General features: G+C 49.4%; 1 protein-coding gene across 1 annotated transcript in view; it reads right to left on the reverse strand.

The window, feature by feature from the left end:
* Window positions 1-23,378, reverse strand: part of LOC140397075 (myoferlin-like) — a 183,794-nt gene that overhangs the window by 146,185 nt on the left and 14,231 nt on the right. Inside the window, exons 3-10 of the mRNA XM_072486107.1 lie at window positions 22,406-22,514; window positions 20,988-21,051; window positions 18,884-19,038; window positions 15,778-15,906; window positions 12,758-12,820; window positions 8,099-8,149; window positions 4,366-4,396; window positions 1,103-1,218 (exon numbers count right to left, since the gene is read on the reverse strand). Of these exons, the coding sequence (XP_072342208.1) occupies window positions 1,103-1,218; window positions 4,366-4,396; window positions 8,099-8,149; window positions 12,758-12,820; window positions 15,778-15,906; window positions 18,884-19,038; window positions 20,988-21,051; window positions 22,406-22,514 (718 nt within the window). The remainder of the gene's footprint in view (window positions 1-1,102; window positions 1,219-4,365; window positions 4,397-8,098; window positions 8,150-12,757; window positions 12,821-15,777; window positions 15,907-18,883; window positions 19,039-20,987; window positions 21,052-22,405; window positions 22,515-23,378) is intronic.

Raw genomic sequence — 23,378 nt, forward strand, 5'->3', positions numbered from 1 at the left:
CCGCAAAAAAAACCTTGCCCTTGCCAACGACCACCTCCCGTTCCCCTTCGAATTGCGAATGTGACGGTTATCGTTCCTGTAACAAACTCCTTGTTTGGAACTCTCCACACACGTTTCCACACAAAAGCTACATGTGACAGTCTCCGGGATACTGGTATATTAACCCCGCACAATTTCTCTGCAATATTTCTCGATCAGACTATCCTCCTCCAACACTGCAAGCTCTGTTCAGCAGCTTAGTAGGACTGGCCCATGCTTGCTGATGTGACAGCAACCAGAACATCTTAGTCAATGGCTTTTCTTCCCACCATTACCTCCCTTTTCTCTTCCTCATCTACACAATCCCTTGATGCCACTCGCAAACACCCATCGCCACCTCCCACAACTCCTCCACCAGCCTCCGTGCTATCGAACTACTTGACCGACGGCCAATCCTGCACGAGCCACGGTTCCCTCCTGCAAATCGCTCGAAAGACTCACCTCCAAACAACTCCAACTTCTCCTGGGCTCAGGAACCTTGGAGCGAGGGGAGTCGGTGCGTTAGAACATCTTACCGCTCGTTGAGGAGAGGGCCAATCCGAAAACAGGCGTTGTGAAAAGACAGCTGACGCACTGAACTCTTGATCCCGGTATCCCACACAAAAAAGACCACATATTCCAATCCTAGTCCAAGCTCAGCTTGCTGACGGAAGTTGGGGGGGGGGGGTCGAGGGAGCAACGCATCCGCCTGCCACTGGGTGACAGTTGCAGCTCAGCGGGTAGCACTCTCGCCTCCGAGACAGAAAGTCATGGGTTCAAATCTCACAAGAGCCATCAATCTCGGTTTTTCTTCCCACCATTACCTCCCTTTTCTCTTCCTCATCTACACAATCCCTTTGCAGTACCAGGGGAGTGCGACGGTGCCAGAAGTGCCATTTATTGGACAAGAGTCCCAACTGCTGCCCTTCCAACATTACAACAGCGGCGGCAATTTGAGTGCTTTTGGAGTGCTGACATTGGGAAGAGGAGGGACATTAAGATAGGTTCTTTGCCTGCGCCCCCACAAGTCAACTCTTAAGGTACCAACAGTACCTGGGCTGAACTAAAGTTTGGTTGCGCTCACCGGTGCCTCATCCCCTGCTGCCAAGACAATGATGCTGACTTTCAGGTACCCCTTAGCCAGGGCATGCAAATCATCTGGCTCGTACAGGAGCAGCCATTTCCGTAACACCGCATGACCTGTGGAAGAACACCGTCAGAGGGTTACAAAGCACAAGAAACAGGCCGTTCAGCTCAACTGCTCTCTGCTGGCCCTTATGCTCCACACGAGCCTCCTCCCGCCCTCCTTCATCGAACCCCATTAGCCCATCTTTCTATTCTTTTCTCCCTCTTATGTTTATCTACCTTCCTTAAGTGCATCAATGCTATTTCTCCTCAAACACTCCCTTGTGTAGCAAGTTCCACGTTCTAATAAAAAAGGGACGCTCTGTTTCCCACCTTGTATTCATTCGGATAGATGCAAGAACATCAAATTTTAAAAGGAGCAGCAATTTATACTGCAAGTCAAAAAGAGTGCTGATTGGTCGGTAGCTCAACTCTGATTGGTTGAGGCATTGCCATGGAGAATGGACCGGGGAACTTGTCCCCCAGGCTTTTGTTTAATTCAAAAAAGGTGCAATTCCTGGACATGTTCCTTTTGTCTGCAGATGTGTACGAATATACATAGCTTCTAACAAGCGTAAGGGGAGGCAGTGGCATAGTGGTATTGTCACTGGACTAGTAATCCAGAGACCCTGGGTCATGCTCGGGACCTGGGTTCGAATCCCACCAGGGCAGTTGGTGAAATTTGAATTCAATAAAAATCTGGAATTAAAAGTCTAAAGGTGACCATGAAACCATTGTCGATTGTCGTTAAAAACCCATCTGGTTCACTAATGTCTTTTAGGGAAGGAAATCTTAACAAACAAATTAAAATCACTCTCTGTTTTTAAATTTCCAATTGACCCTCTGCCTCAGAAGAACTTTGGAAGAAAGTTCCAGATTTCCCCGAAACTTTGTATGAGGAAGTGCTTCCTGACATCTTCCCTAATCGGCCTGGTCTAACTTTAAGGTAAGAGCCCCTTGTTCAGTACTCATCGACCAGAGGAAAGAGCTTTTCTCTATCTCATAGCAACATATGTAGAAAATAGAAGCGGGGGGGGGGCCATTCGGCACTTCGAGCCTGCTCCGCCATCCATTATGAGCATGTCTGATCATCAAGTTCAATACCCTGATCCCGCCTCCCCCCCATATCCCTCGATCCCTTTAGCCCCAAGAGCTAAATCTAATTCCTTCTTGAAATCACACAATGTTTTGGCCTCAACTACTTTCTGTGGTAGCGAATTCCACCGATTCACCACTCTCTGGGTGAAGAAATTTCTCCTCACCTCAGTCCTAAAAGGTTCCCCCCTTATCCTCAAACTATGACCCCTAGTTCTGGACTCCCCCACCATCGGGAACATTCTTTCTGAATCTACCCTGTCCAATCCTGTTAGAATTTTATAAGTTTCTATGAGATCCCCTCTCACTCTTCTAAACTCCAATGAATATACTCCTAACCGACTTAGTCTCTCCTCATATGACAGTCCCGCCATCCCAGGAATCAGCCTGGCAAACCTTCGCTGCACTCCCTCCATAGCAAGAACATCCTTCCTCAGATAAGGACACCAAAAGTGCACACAGTAATCCAGATGTGGCCTCACCAACACCCTATACAATTGCAGTATTACATCCCTATTACTCTAGAGCAGCATATTGGTTAGCACTGCTGCCTCACAGCGCCAGGGACCCGGGTTCAATTCTGGCCTTGGGTGACTATGTGGAGTTTGCACTTTCTCCCCGTATCTGCGTGGGTTTCCTCAGAGTGCTCCGGTTTCCTCCCACAGTCCGAAGATGTGCAGGTTAGGTGGATTGGCCGTGATCAATTGTCCCTTCGTGCCCGGGGATGGGCAGGTTAGGTGGAGTTACAGGGATCGGTCGAGAGAATAGGCCTCGGTAGCGAGCTCTTTCAGAGGGTCGGTGCAGACTCAGTGGGCCGAATGGCCTCCTTCTGCACTGTAGCAGTTCTATGGTTCTATACTTAAATCCTCTTGCTCTGAAGCCAATATACCATTTGCCTTCTTTACTGCCTGCTGTACCTACTTTTAGCGCCTGGTGCACAAGGGCACCAAGGTCTCGCTGAGTATCCACCTCTCTCAATTTACACCCATTCAAATAATAATCTGCCTTCCTATTTTTGCAACCGAAGTGGATAACCTCAGATTTACCCACATTATACTGTATCTGCCATGCATGTGCCCACTCACTCAGCCTGTCCAAATCCCGCTGAAGCATCTCTGTATCCTCCTCACAGCTCACCCTCCCACCCAACGTTGTACCATCTGCAAATCTGGAAATGCTACATTTAGTTCCTTCGTCCAAATCATTCATATATAATGTGAACCGTTAGGGTCCCAGCACAGATCTCTGCGGTACCACATATATTTAAACTCTTTGCTTCCTGTCTGCTACCCAGCTTTCGATCCACCTCAAGACACTACCCGCAATTCCATGCACTTTAACTCAACTGTTTTAAGCAGCTTATACACCAACATCAGAACATGACAACTTGCAGATAGCTCCGCCATTCAATAAGATCATGGCTGACACAATTGGGGCTTTAATTCCACTTTCCTGTCTGCCCCGTGGGTCCCTTGCAGATCAAAAATCCGTCGAACTCCGCCTCGCATATATTCAACGGCCCAGCTTCGGGATAGGATAGTAGTTAGCACAGTTGCTTCACAGCTCTAGGGTCCCAGGTTCGATTCCCGGCTTGGGTCACTGTCTGTGAGGAGTCCGCACGTTCTCCCCGTGTCTGCGTGGGTTTCCTCCGGGTGCTCCGGTTTCCTCCCACAGTCCAAAGATGTGCAGGTTAGGTGGATTGGCCATGATAAATTGCCCTTCGTGTGCCAAAACAGGTTCGGTGGGTTGCGGGGTTAAAGGGGATAGGGTGGAGGCGTAGGGCTTAAGTAGAGTGCTCTTTCCAGGGGCCAGTGCAGACTCGATGGGCTGAATGGCCTCCTTCTGCACTGTAAATTCTATGGCTCTATAGTTCCACAATTCTATTGGGTAGAGGATTCAAAAGATTCACCACCCTCAGAGTGGAAAAATTCTTCCTCTTCTCCGTCTTCAACCCCTTATTTTTAAACTGTGCCCTCTAGTTTTAAATTCCCCCATGAGGGGGAACGTCCTCTAAGCACTGGTTAACCAACCTGTCCTTTCAAGTTAGCCCTTTTAGTCCCAAGTTGGTCCCTCTCTGGCACCTTGCAAGGTGTTAACGTTGCGCAAAATGTTGGTAACATGGCTTACCTGGAAGATCATAGACAGAGCCAATATCCAGCTGTAAGAGAAGATTGCAATGTTCATAACACTGTTTGCTAAATTATGGCCTTTGGGTCTGCTAAGTAATGCGAACATCAATTCACTCGAGACAGAGAACAGAAGTGAACAGAGGCTTTAATCAACTAGAACAGTGCCTGCCTGCGACTGCTCTGCTATGAGAGCCGCCTACAGGGCAGCTGCTCTTTATACCTCCCCTCAAGGGGGCGGAGCCAGGGGCGGAGCCACAAGGGCACCAACATGACACAATCAGTGTAGTACAGTACAATGGTCCATAGGTGGAGCCCACATGGGCAACAGCGTGATACAATGTAGTACAGTGGTGAATGGTTACTATAATACGTTCACCACACTAAGTTCCTGCAGGGGTGCACTAGATGGGGCATCGCACTGTAGAAAATCCCGCGACATTACTCAGCTCGTTCTCTGTGGCCTGGCCAACATTCCTCCCTCAAAACACCAACAACCTGCAAACCGGAGCTGCACTCAGGCTTACTTGAAGTAAAAATCTCTGCCATCCATCATTGTGTGAAACTCTTTCTGGTGTGTTGAAGTGATAATGGGCAATATATGAACGCAGATATCATCTGGGTAGTCACACATTCTTGCCCCCCCCCCCCCAGGTACAGAGAGTCACGAGTACAAACTTAAGGCTCCTGTGCAGCGGATGTAACATTAGTCAGCTCAAAGGGCTGGGTCACGGCTCCTTAGAGAAGCGTAGGCTATGGAGTGGAAGTAATTTAGACGTCAGGAGGTGGATCACTCCTTCGTGATTGGTGGACTTGTGGAGCAGGTCTGTGCGATGAACACTGACTCAGAACTGGGACACCTTGTGAGGAGGTGGTGGGGTATGTTACAGTTCGCTCTGAGAGTCCAAGTGGACTTTTACAAGCAGGTTGCCTGGAGTTCCAGATAGCGATGGGAGAGATTGCATAGCCTACCAGGAACCTCTCCTGCTCTCGCCGACTGCCATTGGTGTGCTTTGGAAGAGTTGCAGTTTGAAAGTAACCTGTTGGTCGTGTGACAAGCGCACCTTCCTTAGACAGCAAGTCCTGGGGTGGGACTTGAACTCATAGGCAGGGATGCTACCCACTACACCACAAGCCTGGATTGTCCCTTCCCGTGTGATATCATTGGCATGTCCTAGACATCTGAATGCACCTTACTGAAATCCTTCCCTGCATTCTCCATCCTTTGCAGTCACCATCGGAGATCCTCGGTTCGCTTGATCGGCACTGTACACATGATGGGGACGGGACAGCGACATGCTCCAGCGATACCTCAATTTGGAAACAGGTGAAAGTCTGCCTTGTGCACCGTTAGGGGCGGGGAAGAGGGACAACAAAGAACTTCATGCACCAGCCGCTCTCAATTCTGCATTTTTTTTTCCTCACGTAGTCCACCTGAGCCCAGCTTCCCTGCAACAGAACGTGCAGCCTCTCCAGCATCTTCCTTGGGTTCCGAGATAGCTGGCGCAGTGCCAAAGCCCGGGACCCCCACGGGTCAGTGGGAATGTTTGACCTCTACAGGGGCCGCTTGGGAGGATATCCTGAAAGAGTTTGCTCCTGGGAGTCTCCATCCATGACCCAGTTACGGGCAGAGCAGTTTGGGGGTCGGGAATAATAGGGACATGTCCCGTCTGGGAGGAGCTGGTTTCGAGTGATTGGCAGTTTTGCTGGGCAAGTTTCTTGATGGGGGGCAACGTTGGGCAGTGGTTAGCACTGCTGCCTCATGGGCAGCACGGTAGCATTGTGGATAGCACAATTGCTTCACAGCTCCAGGGTCCCAGGTTTGATTCCGGCTTGGGGCACTGTCTGTGCGGAGTCTGCACATCCTCCCCGAGTGTGCGTGGGTTTCCTCCGGGCGCTCCGGTTTCCTCCCACAGTCCAAAGATGTGCAGGTTAGGTGGATTGACCGTGATAAATTGCCCTTAGAGTCCAAAATTGCCCTTAGTGTTGGGTAGGGTTACTGGGTTATGGGGATAGGGTGGAGGTGTGGACCTTGGGTAGGGTGCTCTTTCCAAGAGCCAGTGCAGACTCGATGGGCCGAATGTCCTCCTTCCGCTCTGTAAATTCTATGATAAATTCTATGATGGCGCCGAGGTCCCGGGTTCCAGCCTGGCCCCGGGTCACTGTCCGTGTGGAATTTGCACATCTCCCCGTTGTCTCCCCACAACCCAAAGATGTGCAGCGTAGGTAGATTGGCCGCGCTAAATTGCCTCTTAATTGGAATAAAAAAGAATGGGGCACTTTAAATTTATTTTTTTAAGTTTGTTGCGACTGGATTTGGATGATCTTGCAACGGCACCGCTGCTGGGGCTTCTCCAGTGTTTTAAGGTGCCTGCTGTAGGTTATCAAAGTCTCCGAAGTGACTCAGAGCAGGACAATCACTGCTACCGCCACCTTACGCCACCTTCGCCTCGGGTTTGAGATCCTGGTCCTCAAATACTCCTTTCCTTCGGTCGGCCGGAGGCTGGAACTTCACGTCGGAGGCGATGATGACGAACATCTCTGGCACGGTCAGCAGCTGAGCTACTGGGCGAATTCACTCACTCTGATGCAGATTCAAATGGCGCGGAAAACAAGTCATATAAAACATCTGGAGACAAAAACGGGGGAGCTGAGCAGTAACGCCACAAATACTGAGAGAAAGGATCAACATCTGCTGTAAAGAGACGAGCAATCCGGGGGCCACTTTGATGGAAAGTGTGTGCTGTGCTCGACATTGCGAGCGGGCACACTTTAGAAGCACTTCATCGGTCGTCAGAGGCTTTTGGATGTCTGGAAAGGGGCTATCGAAATGCATGTTCTTCCTTGTTGTTGCACTGTCTATCCAACTGCAGACACTGCTGGTGTTTGCACCATTTTCTGCGTTCATCTGGAACGATATGCCGCGGCCATTTTCAATGAGCTGACACGTTAACTCTGCTTCCCCCTCCACAGATGCTGCCCGACCTGCTGAGTGTATCCAGCAATAAATGCTGGCCTGGCGGGTTGCAGCCACGTTCCACGAGCGAACGTTACAGCAAAGCATTTTTGCTTCTATTTCCGATTTCCAGCACCCATGGCATCTTCCTTTTGCTGTTCTCACCGGCTGACAATCCCTGCTGGCACAGAGGGATTGACAACATGGGTCGCAGGTCATTCGGCCCATCATTTCTGTACCTGTTCACGACGTAAAAGAATTGCCTATTTTGTCTCACTCGCCTGCCCTTTCCCCATATTCCTTTTAAAGGTTAGGAGTTTTTATTGCATTGTAGACAGTCTCAATACCGTGGGCAGCACGGTAGCATAGTGGTTAGCACAGTTGCTTCACAGCTCCAGGGTCCCAGGATCGATTCCCGGCTTGGATCACTGTCTGTGCGGAGTCTGCACATCCCCCCCGTGTCTGCGTGGGTTTCCTCCGGGTGCTCCGGTTTCCTCGAACAGCCCAAAGATGTGCAGGTTAGGTGGATTGGCCATGATAAATTGCCCTTTGTGTGCCAAAACAGGTTCGGTGGGTTGCGGGGTTAAAGGGGATAGGGTGGAGGTGTGGGGCTTGGGAGGGGTGCTCTTTCCGGGGGTCGGTGCAGACTCGATGGGCTGGATGGCCTCCTTCTGCACTGTAAATTCTATGATCTATGAGCAATCCAAAAGCAAAGGCGTTTGGTTAACAATTTCTACCCGAAACATGCGCTGCCTCAAATCGACATGCAAAGACTCACCTTGAAGACGCCAATCATGGAATTGACTCGAAGCGAGCGCGAATTCAACACCTTCAGGAAATAGGGAACAATATGTGAGGACAAAAGGCAATGATCACTCTCCAAGCTCAAGAGCTGGTGGTACTCAGCTCTGTGCCTGATGCACAACAGAAAGCAGAACTATTTAATTTGACCATGTAATCGCCGAAGACGACCACTCGGACCCACCTGGCAATTGCCCGTGAGACGTCACCCAGGGATTACGGGCCAATTGTGCCAGGGGGCAGGTTATAATTTGACCAAGGCGTGCACACATAATGCAGTCACCGTTTCAAGGTCGCAAGTTCCCTGCCAATTTCTACAAATGCATTTAGAATTTTACACTGTGGTGAAATGGAAAGCGGAGTTGGGAGGGGAGATCAATTGGGGAGTATGGAGTGAGACACTGCGTAGGGTAAACGGGAGCTCCTCTTGTGCAAGGATGAGCCTGATACTGTTTAAGGTGGTGCGCAGGGTACATATGACTCGGACGAGAATGATTGGGTTCTTTCAGGGGGTAGCAGATGAGTGGGAGCGGTGTGGGCGGGGACCAGTGAATCACGCGCACACGTTTTGGGGTTGCGAAAAATTGGGAAGATTCTGGGCAGGACTGTTCGCGGTCTTAGCCAGGATAGTGGAGGAGGGAGTGGACCCGGACCCTTTGGTGGCGATATTTGGGGTCTCAGAGAAGCCGGAGCTCATGGAGAGGAGGAAGGCCGATGTCGTGGCCATCGGCTCTCTGAATGCACGGCGGCGAATTTTGCTGGAGTGGCGGTCAGCATCGCCACCGGGGGTAGCGGCTTGGTTGGGTGACCTGTATGACTTCCTGCGGTTAGAGAAGATAAAGTTAAGGGGCTCTTCAGGGGGGTTTGAGGAAAGCTGTTCGTCACAGGGGTTGGGGGGGGGTGAAAAAGGGGAAAAATCTGTACATACTGTATAGTTGATTGTTGGGCAGGATGAGCCGGCTCTTTGAGGTGGCAGAAGATGTGTGACCGTTGCGGGGGGGGGGCCTGCAAACCACGTTCATATGTTTTGGTCCTGTCCAAAGCTGGAGGATTACTGGAAGGAGGTGTTTATGGTAATCTCTAAAGTGGTGCACGTGAAACTGGGCCCGGGCCCTTGGGAGGCCACATTCGGGGTGTCGGACCAGCTGGGATTGGGAACGGGTGCGGAGGCAGATGTTGTAGCCTTCGCCTCGTTGACTGCCTGAAGGCGGATCCTGTTAGGGTGGAGATCAACCTCTCCACCCTGTGCCCTGGTGTGGCGAGGGGACCTGCGGAATTCTTGATGCTTGAAAAGATCAAATTTGAACTAAGGGGAAGGATGGAGGGGTTCTACAATTCATGGGCTTTATTCATTCTGCACTTTCGAGAATTGGATCACGTCGAACATATGGGGGTGGTGGGTGGGAGAGGGACTGTATGTGTTAATGGTGACTATGGGTGATTCCTGCTTCCTTTTTGTCATTTGTTTATGTTATCATGTGGGCTGTCTGGGGTTTGGTGGGAGGATGGGATCGTTGTTATTGATATGGGGATTGACATTACATTCGTTCCTGATTATTGTTTATTGTTGGGTGTAAATTTGGGAGAAAATGTGAAAAAGGAGAATAAAAAATATTTTTAAACAAAATAGTTGATTATTGAGAAGTATGTTTCCTGGGGTGTTTATTCGCTGTAACCTGTTTTGATACATGTTTGTAATAAAATACATTTAAAAAAATTTTTTACACTGTGGTTACCGAGCAGAAGGCGCAGGTTCTATGGAACCTAGGAAGAAGGGTTGGTCGGAGGAAAAGAGCTTTCCTGCAGCACGGACCAGCTGGGAGATGAAACAGAACGCCAGTACTGGCAGGAAGGTGTAATTACAGCGTGACACGTTTACATAGATAATTCCCATTCTAAATACAGACAGGAATTTATAACCAGGGGATCAGGCATTTTTTTTTCCCCTTCTTGATTTCTACGTACAACAAGGGAATTACAGTCCATCCAGTCATTACAATACAGGATTATGGCACCCTCTCCTGACTAGACGAGTGAGAAACCCTAACAGCAGAGACTGTTCCCTCCGAGACATTCTAGTCCACTCCTCCACCATACCCAGTACCTCTCCCATCACCCCTGTCACCTTCCCATGCAATCGCAGAAGGTGTAACACCTGCCCCTTTTACCTCAACATGCTTAACATCCCAGGCCCAAAACACTCATTCCAGGTTAAGCAGCGTTTCACTTGCATCTCTTCCAATTTGGTCTATTGCATCCGCTGCTCCCAATGTGGTCTCCTCTATATCGGAGAGACCAAACGCAGACTGTGTGATCGCTATGCTGGGCATCTTCGGTCTGTGCGCATTCAGGACCCTGACCTTCCCGTTGCTTGCCATTTTAACACCAGACTCTGCTCCCATGCCCACATGTCTGTTCTTGGCCTGCTGCAATGTTCCAGTGAAGCTCAACGCAAACTGGAGGAACAACATCTCATCTCCCAGTTAGGCACGCTACAGTCCTCCGGCCTGATCATCGAATTCAACAACTTCAGCTGATCAGCTCTACCCCACCTAGACCCCATTTGTTTTCATCCCATTTCATTTTAACTGTCTTTTACCATTTCTTTCTTTCTTAATATATATTTAATCCCCCCTTCCCAATCTTATCCACCTTTCCTTCACCTTGTCCTCTTTGCTTCCCCCTTCCCCTCCCCCACATCTACAGTTCATCCTCTGATGTTAATTTCTCTGCCGTTTGACCTTTCACATCTTTTGTTCTCTCTGGGGACTGCCATTAACACTCTTTCCCCTTGGTTTCTGTGGCTTTTAGCAACCGGTTTCCCTTGGTTTCTGTGGCCATTAGCACCCGGTTTCCCTGGGTTTCTGTGGCTATGACTCATCTTTCATTCTCACTCCGCAGTATAAATATTTCCCACTTCCTGTCTGTTAGCTTTGACGAAGAGTCATCGGACTCGAAACGTTCGCTCTTTTCTCTCCTTACAGATGCTGCCAGACCTGCAGAGATTTTACAGCATTTTCTCTTTCGTTTCAGATTCCAGCATCCGCTGTAATTTGCTTTTAACCCTGACAGCGCATCCCTGAAATCATTCAGTCCATCATTCTCTGAGGAAGATCTATCCCGTTATCGTTTTGGCCAAGTGGGGTAGACCTCACCAGCCGCATACTGGTTGCTCCGCTCAGGACGGACTCTTTCGCTGCGAGGTCAGACAGCAATCTGGCAGGTTGATCGGCCTTGAATGAAATCACAGCGGAACCCAGTCCTTCACTCGAAGCTCAATGGGGTAGATGTTCAATTCCCGGCTTGTCTGTGCGGAGTCGGCACGTTCGCCCCGTGCCTGCGTGGGTTTCCCCCGGGCGCTCCGGTTTCCTCCCACAAGTCCCGAAAGACGTGCTTGTTGGGTGAATTGGACATTCTGAATTCTCCCTCTGTGTACCCGAACAGGCGCCGGAATGTGGCGACGAGGGGATTTTCACAGTAACTTCGTTGCAGTGTTAATGTAAGCCTACTTGTGACAATAATAAAGATTATTATAATTATTATTAGATCCTGACTTTGTGGGACAGTTTTAGAACTCTGCTGACACAACTTACACCTGTCTACCAGCAGGCTTCCACAGTTCGTGGTCATAGGGACACGGAAGGAGACCATTCAGCCCATCAACTCCATGCCAGCTCTCTGCAGATCAATCCAGTCAGTCCCATTCCCGCCGTATCCCCCCGCCAGTTTATTCCCCTCGAGTGCCCAGCCAAATTGCTTTTGAAATCATTCATCGTCTCTGCTTCCATCGCTCATGTGGGCAGCGGGCTCCAGCTCATTATCACTTGCTGCCTAAAAATGTTATTCCTCATAGAGGGCAGGTTTAGCACAGTGGGCTAAACAGCCGGCTTGTAATGCAGAACAAGGCCAGCAGCGCGGGTTCAATTCCCGTACCGGCCTCCCCGAACAGGCGCCGGAATGTGGCGACGAGGGGCTTTTCACAGTAACTTCATTGAAGCCTACTCGTGACAATAAGCGATTATTATTATCTCTCACCCAAAACCTTAAATCGCCCCCCCCCTGCCGAGTCCTTGTACCACCAGCTAAGGGGAACAGCTTCTATTTGTCGACCTTAACTAAACCTGTCACCATCTTGTCCACTCGATCAAATCTCCCCTCGACCTCCCTCGCTCTGAGGAGAACAACCCCTGCTTCTCCAACCTCACCTTGGGAGCTAAAATCCCCCTCATTCCCGGAACCGCTCTGGTAAACCTCCCTCTGCACCCTCTCGAGGACCAAAAGCAAGAACCGGGTTGGATTTTGGTTCCCCCTCGCTAGCCCGGGGTTTTGGTGGAGTTCAACCGACTCCAGTCCCAGCGGAGATCAGCTTGTGCGACAGGATTTGAACAGAGTCTCGCCGTGTGTCGCTCCACTCCCTGGGGATGAGTGAGGAGAAAGCAGGGCCCAGATACCCTTCAATGCTGCATTAAGAGCAGAGTTACAATGACAAGCCATCGCGGGAGATGTACTGACACAGTTTCAGAGTGGGACGAGGCATAAGCACCGGAGCGGGCTCAAAAGGCCCGATTCTGAGCTGCAAGTCCAACAATTCTTTCAACCGTAACCCAAGAGCAGTTTAAACACTGCGTTGACCTACCTGCAGGTGTATAAGCGTGTTGAAGACCTCATTTGGGAGTTTATGAAAATTCTGGAAGAAAATCTGCCGTAGGGAAAAGCAATATCAGTTGCTTAGTCATTCGGAACGTGAACATGGCTAAAAAGTGACACACACTGCCAAAGTTTTTTGTTCTGTACTCATCAGGACAAACACACATTTCAAACAAATTACAACAACTTAACCTACAGGAGAAAAGGGTGCTGGTTGGTTGGCAAGCCAACTTTGATAGGCCGAGGCGGCTTACAAGCTTGCTGGTAAGGTCAATGTCATAGAGCATGGATCTGTAGGAATCCGAACATGTATATTGACTCATGAAGGTAGACTTGCGGGTGAAAGACAAAATTGGAGGACCCATTCAGTGATTGGAATCATGTGCTGAACAATCCTGAGTGCTCCAATAGCTGCACTAACAACCAATGTACCATAATCAGGTGAGCTCGTAACGCTCGCTAGAAGTGACATACATTCATACACAGTTCTCTGCAAACAAAAGGAATATGTCCAAACCCAGTGCCAATTTCAGGTACCCGGGAGCTGGAGAGCCCATAGTTCCCCGTTGCTGCCTCTGAGAATTCCAAGCGATAAAGGGCATCTTGGTCCAAAGAAACTACAGCAGTTTAAGAAGTCTACAAGCGAAGTTCACAAGAGAAATCCAGTTCTGGTTTTCAAGTTGGCCACAGCCGAAACAGGGAAATTTATTAATTTATTTTTAATTTTTTCCAATTACGGGGCAATTTAGCGTGGCCAATCCACCTAGCCTGCCCATCTTTGGATTGTGGGGGCGAGACCCACGCAGACACGGGGAGAATGTGCAAACTCCACACGGATAGTGACCCGGGACCGGGATAGAACCTGGGTCCTCGGTGCCATGAGACAGCAGTGCTAACCACATGGCCACCGTGTTATCCTAGCTCTAACTTTAACATTATGCCACCCTTCCTTCTGGACTCCTCTCTCTAAAGCACGGTAGCATTGTGGATAGCACAATTGCTTCACAGCTCCAGGGTCCCAGGTTTGATTCCGGCTTGGGTCTCTGTCTGTGCGGAGTCTGCACGTTCTCCCCGTGTCTGAGTGGGTTTCCTCCGGGTGCTCCGGTTTCCTCCCACAGTCCAAAGATGTGCAGGTTAGGTGGATTGGCCATGATAAATTGCCCTTAGTGTCCAAAATTGCCCTTAGTGTTGAGTGGGGTTACTGGGTTATGGGGATAGGGTGGAGGTGTTGACCTCGGATAGGGTGCTCTTTCCAAGAGCCAGTGCAGACTCGATGGGCCGAATGGCCTCCTTCTGCACTGTAAATTCTATGAAATCTATAAAGGGTAGTTTATCACTGCTTACCCAAGCGAACCTCCTCATTGATGTTGGCCGGATCTCCCCTCAGCCCACTTTGGACACCTACATTTTTCCTGCCCACTGTCGCCCTCCAGCTCATATCCCTCCGAAAGCATTCAGAACCAAGCACTGAATCGGATCTTCGGTAACGCATAGCAAAGCCAGCCTGAGAATAAAAGCAGCTGGATATGTGCTCCCCTTGTTGAAAGGCGGGAAAAAAGCTCCGCCTGGATTTCGAAACTCTTCAACGCCATCCCCGATTGCCACTATCTCTTGCCACAACCACGCACGAGTAAATGTGCGATGGAATTAAGGAGGAAAGACAGAATTCCGTAAACAAGCTACAGAACAAATGGACAATGACACATCTCAGTGCCCTTCTTAATAAAAGTTGGAAACAATTTGTAAAGGACTTTTGGGGTCCACATACATAGATCCCTCAAAGTTGCCACCCAGGCTGATAGGGTTGTTGAGAAGGCGTATGTTGTGTTGGCTTTCATTAACAGGGGGATTGAGTTTAAGAGCCGTGAGGTTTTGCTGCAGCTTTATAAAACCCTGGTTAGACCACACTTGGAATATTGTGTCCAGTTCTGGTCGCCTCATTATAGGAAGGATGTGGATGATTTGGAGAGGGTGCAGAGGAGATTTACCAAGATGCTGCCTGGACTGGAGGGCATGTCTTATGAAGAAAGACTGAGGGAGCTAGGGCTTTTCTCACTGGAGCGAAGAAGGCAGAGAGGTGACTTGATAGAGGTGTACAAGGTGATGAGAGGCATGGATAGAGTGGATAGCCAGAGACTTTTCCCCAGGGCGGAAATGGCTGTCACGAGGGGACATAATTTGAAGGTGATTGGAGGAAGATATAGGGGAGATGTCAGAGGTCGGTTCTTTACACAGAGAGTGGTGGGTGTGTGGAATGCACTGCCAGCAGAGGTGGTGGAGTCAGTCATTGGGGACATTTAAGCGACTCTTAGACAGGCACATGAACAGCAGTAAATTGAAGGGGTGTAGATTAGGTTGATCTTAGATTAGGATAAATGGTCGGCACAACATCGTGGGCCGAAGGGCCTGTACTGTGCTGTACTGTTCTATGTTCTATGATTGAAAATCTAATGAATTCATCCTGACAGCAGATCGATGGACTTTACTGCAAGATACAGAGTATATTATACCTTTCATTTCTATCCTGTAAATTAATGAGACCTGCACTTTGTAACCTGCTGCATTTATTTGTATACTCAATTGTTCAAAATTGTACAAATTTAGTATGTTAGACCTGAATTTTCTTTTAACAATTGCCTATAACTATGTTGTGAATTAGGATGACTTGTATCATTCGAATCGCCACAATTCTTTTTTTTCCTGCATTTTGAGTACCCAATTCTTTTTTTTCCAAGGGGCAATGTAGCGTGGCCAACCCACCTATCCTGCACATCTTTGGGTTGTGGGGGTGAGACCCAACGCAAACACGGGGAGAATGTGCAAACTCCACACGGGCAGTGACCCGGGGCCGGGATGGAACCCGGGTCCTCGGCGCCGTGAGGCAGCAGTGCTAACTGCACCGCCCGTGCCGCCCCACAATTCAGTGCTTGCCACCAGGATGAGTTTTCAAAGAATGAATTATCTATCTATCCGAGTCGCCTTCTGCGGAATAAAGGCGGTGCCACTTACCTCGTCGAAGAAGGGGTTGTTCCCCCGTTTGATCCTTGTCCGGAAAGAATTGTTCCCAACGTACACCTTCACCACTGGTCTGATGTTGGCACCTTGCAACTGGCGGCCCTCGATGATGCGGATTCGAACCTAACGACAAGGAAACGTCACAGTTCGCTCCTTTGTAGCGACGCACAACCATTTGGCCCACCTTGCTCATGTTGGCCCCCATTGTAACACTGGGAAAGTTTTCATTTTGTCCGGTTTCTTTTGAAAGTTTCTACTGAACCTGCCTGCACTGCCCTGGCAGATAGTGCAATTCAGGTAACAATAACACGCTACCAGTACAATCCTATCTGACTGGTGAAGCCAAGGCCAGGGCACAGAGCTTTCCTTTATTGAGAAAGTTTATTGAAAATCTCACAGCTCTCCTCTCACACCAGTGCCCCACGCTCTTCTATCTATAGAAACATAGAAAATAGGAGCAGGAGGAGGCCATTCGGCCCTTCGAGCCTGCTCCGCCATTCATCACCATCATGGCTGATCATCTAACACATTAACCAGTTCCTGCTTTCCCCCATATCCTTTAATCCCTATAGCTCCAAGTGCTATATCTAACTGTTTCTTGAAAACATACAACGTTTTGCCTCACTACTTTCTGTGGTAGTGAATTCCACAGGCTCGGCACTCTCTGGGTGAAGAAATTTCTCCTCATCTCTGTCCTAAATGGTCTACCCCGTATCCTCAGACTGTGACCCCTGGTTCTGGACACACCCACCATCAGGAACATCCTTCCTGCATCTACCCTGTCTAGTCCTGTCAGAATTTTATATGTTTCTACGAGATCCCCCCTCATTCTTATAATAGCCAGCAAATATAATCCTAACCAATTCAATCTCTCCTCATACGTCAGTCCCGTCATCCCAGAAATCAGTCTGGTAAACCTTCTCTGCACTCCCTCCATATCAAGAACATCCTTCCTCAGATAAGGAGACCAAAACTGCACATAGTATTCCAGATGTGGCCTCACCAAGCCCTTGTATAATTGTAACAAGACATCCCTGCTTCAGTACTCGAATCCTCTCGCGGTGAAGGGCAGCATACCATTTGCCTTCTTTACCTCCTGCTGCACCTGCATGCGACTGTAGTGCAAGGCACCCAGGTCTCGTTGCAAGTTCCCTCCTCTCTGTCTATAGCCCAGAGCAACCTAGGCTAGAGAGTAGGCCCCGTGAGCGGCCCTCCTTTATCACAACGACCGCAAGATTGAAATTGGGCTCCTTCACTAACCATGAACTCACGAATGCCATTAAATACATTTAACACACACGCCCAATACTTCGTAATGAAAAATGCTCAATCATTCACAGATAAATAGAACTGTCATCAACTTCAGACGGTGAAGATAAAATAAATATTTATGCTTGATCGGACGAAGAGGGAGCGCACACATGGCTCTCACAGTCAAAGTTGTGAGCAATTGGCATTCACCTCACTTTGCTCGTCCTTGATTTACGTGTGAATCACTTCAGTCCACAGGTCGGAACCATGCGGGTGTAAATCTGCGGAGTGTGGCGACCTTGCGCGTGGGCAACGGTCAACAAAATGTCGCGTGGGCCACAGTGGAAAGCTTCCCCTTATTTACGCCATCAAAACTCTTCCATATTCCTGTTTTTCCTTAGCCCAGCTTCTAACCAAAAGCAAAGGAATCCTCCCTTTACTAAACAGGATGACTGCAAAGTCACGGTACCAACGTGGAGCTTCACTGGCTAGTTACACATGTAGCCTGCCTGTGAGCTCACCAACTTCACCGGCACTTTACTGTAGCGAGCGCCACACAGAGAAGGTTAGTTTTCAGGCACAGCTATTGAGGTAGGGATGCCCCCTGAAACAGCACAAATATCAGAAGCAATAGGAGCAGGAGTGGATGATGTGGCCCCTCGAGTCTGCTCCTCCATTTAATAAGACTGATCAGAATTGTGCCCATGGCTTCACTTTCCTGCGTGATGGTCAACGATCCAGGCTTCGAACATAGTGAACGGCCCAGGCCTCGAACATGGTCAACGGCCCACGGCTCGAACATGGTCAATGACTCAGGACTTGAACATGATCAACGACCCAGGCCTTGGACATGGTCAACGACCCAGGCCTTGGACATGGTCAACGACCCAGGCCTCGTACATGTGAACGGCCCAGGCCTCGAACATGGTCAAAAGCCCAGGCCTTGAACATGGTCAACGACCCAGGCCTCGTACATGTGAACGGCCCAGGCCTCGAACATGGTCAAAAGCCCAGGCCTTGAACTTGGTCAATGATCCAGGCCTCGAACATGGTCAATGACCCATCCTCAACTGCTCTCTGGGGGCTAGAAGTCCAAAGTCTAATGATCCTCAGAGAGAAAACCCTCCTCAGCTACATGTTAAAAGGGGGTCCCCTTATTCTCAAACTGTGTCCCCGAGTTCTAGATTCCCTCAGGAGCGGAAAGATCCTCTCAGCAACCACCCTGTCAAACCGACACCTCAGAATCTGGTGTGTTTCACTGATATCATCTCCCATTCTTCTGAACTCCAATGCGTATGGGCCCAGCCTGCTCAACCTTTCCCCATGTGACAAACCCCTTCCTCCCAGGGATCAGCCAAGCAAACTTCCTTCGAACTGTTCCCAACGCAAGTGTATCCCTCTTTAAGATACAAAACTGTACACAGTACTCCAGCTGTGCCCTGTACAGCTGCAGCAACACTAGCCGACTCCAGAATGGGATAGAAGGCCAGTTAATTGGTCTCCCCGGGCTCCTCCTCCCCCAATTGATTGGTTGAAGGATGAATGTTGGCCAAGGCAATTGAAGAGAGCACCTTGCTCTTCAAACAGTGGGATGGCATGCTTCATAGCCTGACTCCAACATATCATCCCCTCAATGTAAGGCCCTCAGGTACAGGATTATTGCGTAGCAACCGAGTCTCCGCTCATGCCATTCATTTGAAAGCCTTTTGCTGACTGACCATTCTCTCTTTCTACTGACTAAATGGAGCATGTTCAACAGTTACAGGCAACCAACTGTGAGGCTGTGCCCAAGTGAACGATTCCTGACGACACTCGTGGTTTTCTGACGTGGCTCTCCTCCCCCTTTTACCTGGAAGTCCTGTGCTTTGTCTGCAAACTTCCTCATCAGCTTTGCGGTTTCCCTGGTGGAACTGGTTTCTGGCGTCGGCGATCGGGACGGCAGCAGAGCTTCCTGCAGTCTGGGAACGGTTGTGATGGCCTGCAGCTCTGGATGCTCCACTTTGCCTGAGAACACAGATCGAGTGTTGCCTGGGGAGTGTACACACAGACACACACACACATGTACACACACACACACGTACACACATGTACACACACATGCATACACACACACGCACAAATGTACACACACATGCGCGTACACACATACACACATGTACACACACACGTACGCACACATATGTACACACAAACTTATGCGAACACACACATACACACGTACAGACACACATACACACGTACAGACACACACACACGTACACACACACACGTTCAGACGCACACACAACACATGTACACACGTATACACACACACGTACATATACACACATGTACACACACACACACGTATACACATACATATATACAAACACGCACGCACACACACACACACACACACACGGAAACATAGAAAATAGGATTAGCAGGAAGCCATTTAGCCCTTCAAGCCTGCTCCTCCATTTATTGTTGACCATGGCTGATCATCCAATTCAATAGCCTAACCCTAACTCTCCCCCCCCCTCCCCACCCCCATATCCTTTGATCCGCTTCGCCCCGAGTGCTATATCTAACTGCTCCTTGAAAAGATGCAATGTTTCGGACTCAACTACTTCCTGTTGTAACGAATTCCGCAGGCCGACCATTCTCTAGGTGAAGAAATCTCTCCCCATCTCTGACAAAATGGTCTGACCTGTATACTCAGGTGACCCCCTGGTTCTGGAAGCCATCACCTTTGCACCTACCCTATCTAGTGCTGTTAGAAAAAAGGAATTTGCCGATCCTTGCGTGTGAGAAACCCAATGTCGCTCTAATGACAGAATGATTTCCACGGATGAGTGACCATTAAAAACGGGTAATTGGGAAACGGAGGGGACACAGTTATGGCCAGATGGTCTCTGCACTTATGCAGGACTAGCACCTGGGACTGAATGGTGTTTCAGAGTAATACTCTCCCCTCCCCTACTTTACCAGTCAGGCTAGTCTTCATTGAAGGGTTCATAGAAATCATAGAGTCCCTTCAGTGCAGAGGAGGCCATTCAGCCCATCGAGTTTGCACCGATCCTCCGAAAGTTTCCTACCTAGGCCCAAGACCCAACCCTATCCCAAAACCCCACCTAACCTTTTGGACTCTATGAGGTAATTCAGCACGGCCGATCCACCTAACCTGCACATCTTTGGACACTAAGGGGCAATTGATCATGGCCGATCCACCTAATCTGCACATTTTTGTACTGTGGGAGGAAACCAGAGCACCCGGTGGAAACCCACGCAGATACGGGGAGAATGTACAAATTCCACACAGTTACCCAAGGTCAGAATCAAACGCCAGGGACCTCGGTTCGATTCCCGGCTTGGGTCACTGTCTGTGGGGAGTCTGCATGTTCTCCCCGTGTTTGCGTGGGTTTCCTCCGGGTGCTCCGGTTTCCTCCCACAATTCCCGAAAGACGTGCTGTGAGGTGAATTGGACATTCTGAATTCTCCCTCTGTGTCCCCGAACAGGCGCCGGAATGTGGCGACCAGGGGCTTTTCACAGTAACTTCATTGCAGTATTAAGGTAAGCTTACTGGTGACAATAATAAAGATTATTATTACCTGGGTAATTGGAGTCACAACAGCACCGAAGGTGGCCATATGGCCCACTGAACACGCCAGCTCGCTGCAAACCCTTTTGATCATCCCCGTTTGTAACTTCTGACCCCTTGAAAACACGCCGATCTATCATTCTTTGGTCCAAGGGTGGACCTTCTCGTGCCTAACTGCGTTGAAATTTATTAGCTGCCATTTCCAACCACTGAACCCCTTGATTTATCTCTGTAAATTTAAATGCTGACGCCTCTACGTTATTTACCAGTGTGATCGCTTTCCAATACCAGCCGTTACATTCTCTGCGATTGGCAAGTTTAGAGCCAATTACCCGTGTTTAACGCAAAACTCGCAAGGAGTGTCTCACTTACCCTCGACTTTCTCTTTTTTACTGACGAGGGGGGGCTCATAGGAGATTTCAAAGTTGAGTGCATTCTGTAAACGAGAGGGCGATGAGAAGCAAATGCATGAGTTTCCAGCAATTTCTGTTTCATCCCCAGCCGAACCCGGCACGGCACGGCCTACTCTGGGTCTTGCTGCAGTCCAAGCACTGGTCGTCCATCAACAGCCCATCAAAAGGAGTGCCGGAAGGTTCCCTCGGTCACAGAGGGCCTCATAACGAACAGCTTGCGTTTATGTACAACACCAGCACCTTGCATTTACACAGCACTTTTTTTTTTAAATTTAGAGTACCCAATTCATTTTTTTTACCAATTAAGGGGCAATTTAGCGTGGCCAATCCACCTACCCTGCACATCTTTGTGTTGTGGGGGCAAAACCCACGCAGGCACGGGGAGAATGTGCAAACTCCACACGGTCAGTGACCCAGAGCCGGGATCGAACCTGGGACCTCGGCGTCGTGAGGCAGCAGTGCTAACTACTGCGCCACCGTGTTGCCCTACACAACACTTTTAACTCGGCAAAACTTGGGAAGGCGCTTCTCAGGAACCTGATCTGACACTGAGGCATATTTTAGGACAGGTGACTCAGATCTTGATCGAAGGAGGAAACTTTAAGCGGCATCTTAAAGGGGGAAATAGGGGGGTTTTGGGACCAGGCCACATTGGTGCAGCCGCCAATGGCGAAAAGAGGTGTTAATGTTATGACAATTGTATGGTAAGGTAAGGGTAAATCATAGAATCATAGAATTTACAGTGCAGAAGGAGGCCATTCGGCCCATCGAGTCTGCACCAGCCCTTGGAAAGAGCACCCCACTTAAGCCCACATCTCCACCCTATCCCCGTAACCCAGCAACCCCACCTAATCTTTCTTGGACACTAAGGGCAATTTTATCATGGCCAATCCACCTAACCTGCACATCTTTGGGCTGTGGGAGGAAACCGGAGCACTCGGAGGAAACCCACGCAGACACGTGGAGGACGTGCAGACTCCGCACAGACAGTGACCCAAGCCGGAATCGAACCTGGGACCCTGGAGCCGTGAAGCAACTGTGCTACCGTGCTAGGTGGAGGATACTGATTAAGTATCTTCAGCATATATAAAGAAGGGCCATTCTTGTTGAATTCACTGATTTTTAGTTCTGTTCGAAGAGTATACAAATGGGACTGCTTGACATTGGGTTGGTAGGGAGGAGGTCAGAGATGAGTGACGCTGCGTTCTGCGAATAAACCTTCTATCACGAAAAGAAAATGTGTCCAGATTCATTCTTCACCACCCGAATTGCCAGAGCGCAGAGTTCTTAGAGCTCAGGATTGTACTGGGTGGATGTTGGGAGTACAGGCAGGAGGGGGCTAAAGATCAGCTCTACATCCCGGGACAGATACCTCACCTTTGTTTTCTGTTTCCTCTTGTCCAGCAGAGGAACTTTGACGAAAGACACATTTTTGCTCCTCTCTCCGACCAGGCTGGCGAGCCGGACGTTGACGGTCCCAAGAAGTCTGTGGGGAACAGGAAAGATAATATCCCATCACCGCGGGTTAAGTAGTCACTGCAAATGCAATGTTAGCATTCATGTCGAGAGGGCGAGAATACAAGAGCAGGGATGTACTTCTGAGGCTGTGTAAGGCTCTGGTCAGACCCCATTTGGAGTATTGTGAGCAGTTTTGGGCCCCGTATCTAAGGAAGGATGTACTGGCCTTGGAAAGGGTCCAGAGGAAGTTCACAAGAATGATCCCTGGAATGAAGAGCTTGTCGTATGAGGAACGGTTGAGGACTCTGGGCCTGTACTCGTTTAGAAGGATGAGGGGGATCTTTTTGAAACTTACAGGATACTGAGAGGCCTGGATAGAGTGGACGTGGAGAGGATGTTTCCACTCGTAGGAAAAACTAGAACCCGAGGGCACAGCCTCAGACTGAAGGGACGATCCTTTAAAACAGAGATGAGGAGGAATCTCTTCAGCCAGAGGGTGGTGAATCTGTGGAACTCTTTGCCGCAGAAGGCTGTGGAGGCCAAATCACTGAGTGTCTTTAAGACAGAGATAGATAGGTTCTTGATTAATAAGGGGATCAGGGGTTATGGGGAGAAGGCAGGAGAATGGGGATGAGAAACATATCAGCCATGATTGAATGGCGGAGCAGACTCGATGGGCCAAGTGGCCTAATTCTGCTCTTATGTGTTATGGTCTTACTTAATCACCCTCGTCACTGACAACTCACGCTCATGCCTCTGAGAAACGAGGGCCAGCGCGTCATCCAATTTACAGAATTTGGCAACGTTCCCTCAATAATACCTGGGAGCGGATCCAATGAGGAAAGGTTGGGCCTGGGTGTCCATTGCCATTTAGAAACTTGAGGGATGATTT

This window comes from Scyliorhinus torazame, chromosome 20 (assembly GCF_047496885.1).
Source record: "Scyliorhinus torazame isolate Kashiwa2021f chromosome 20, sScyTor2.1, whole genome shotgun sequence".
Lineage (NCBI taxonomy): Eukaryota > Metazoa > Chordata > Chondrichthyes > Carcharhiniformes > Scyliorhinidae > Scyliorhinus > Scyliorhinus torazame.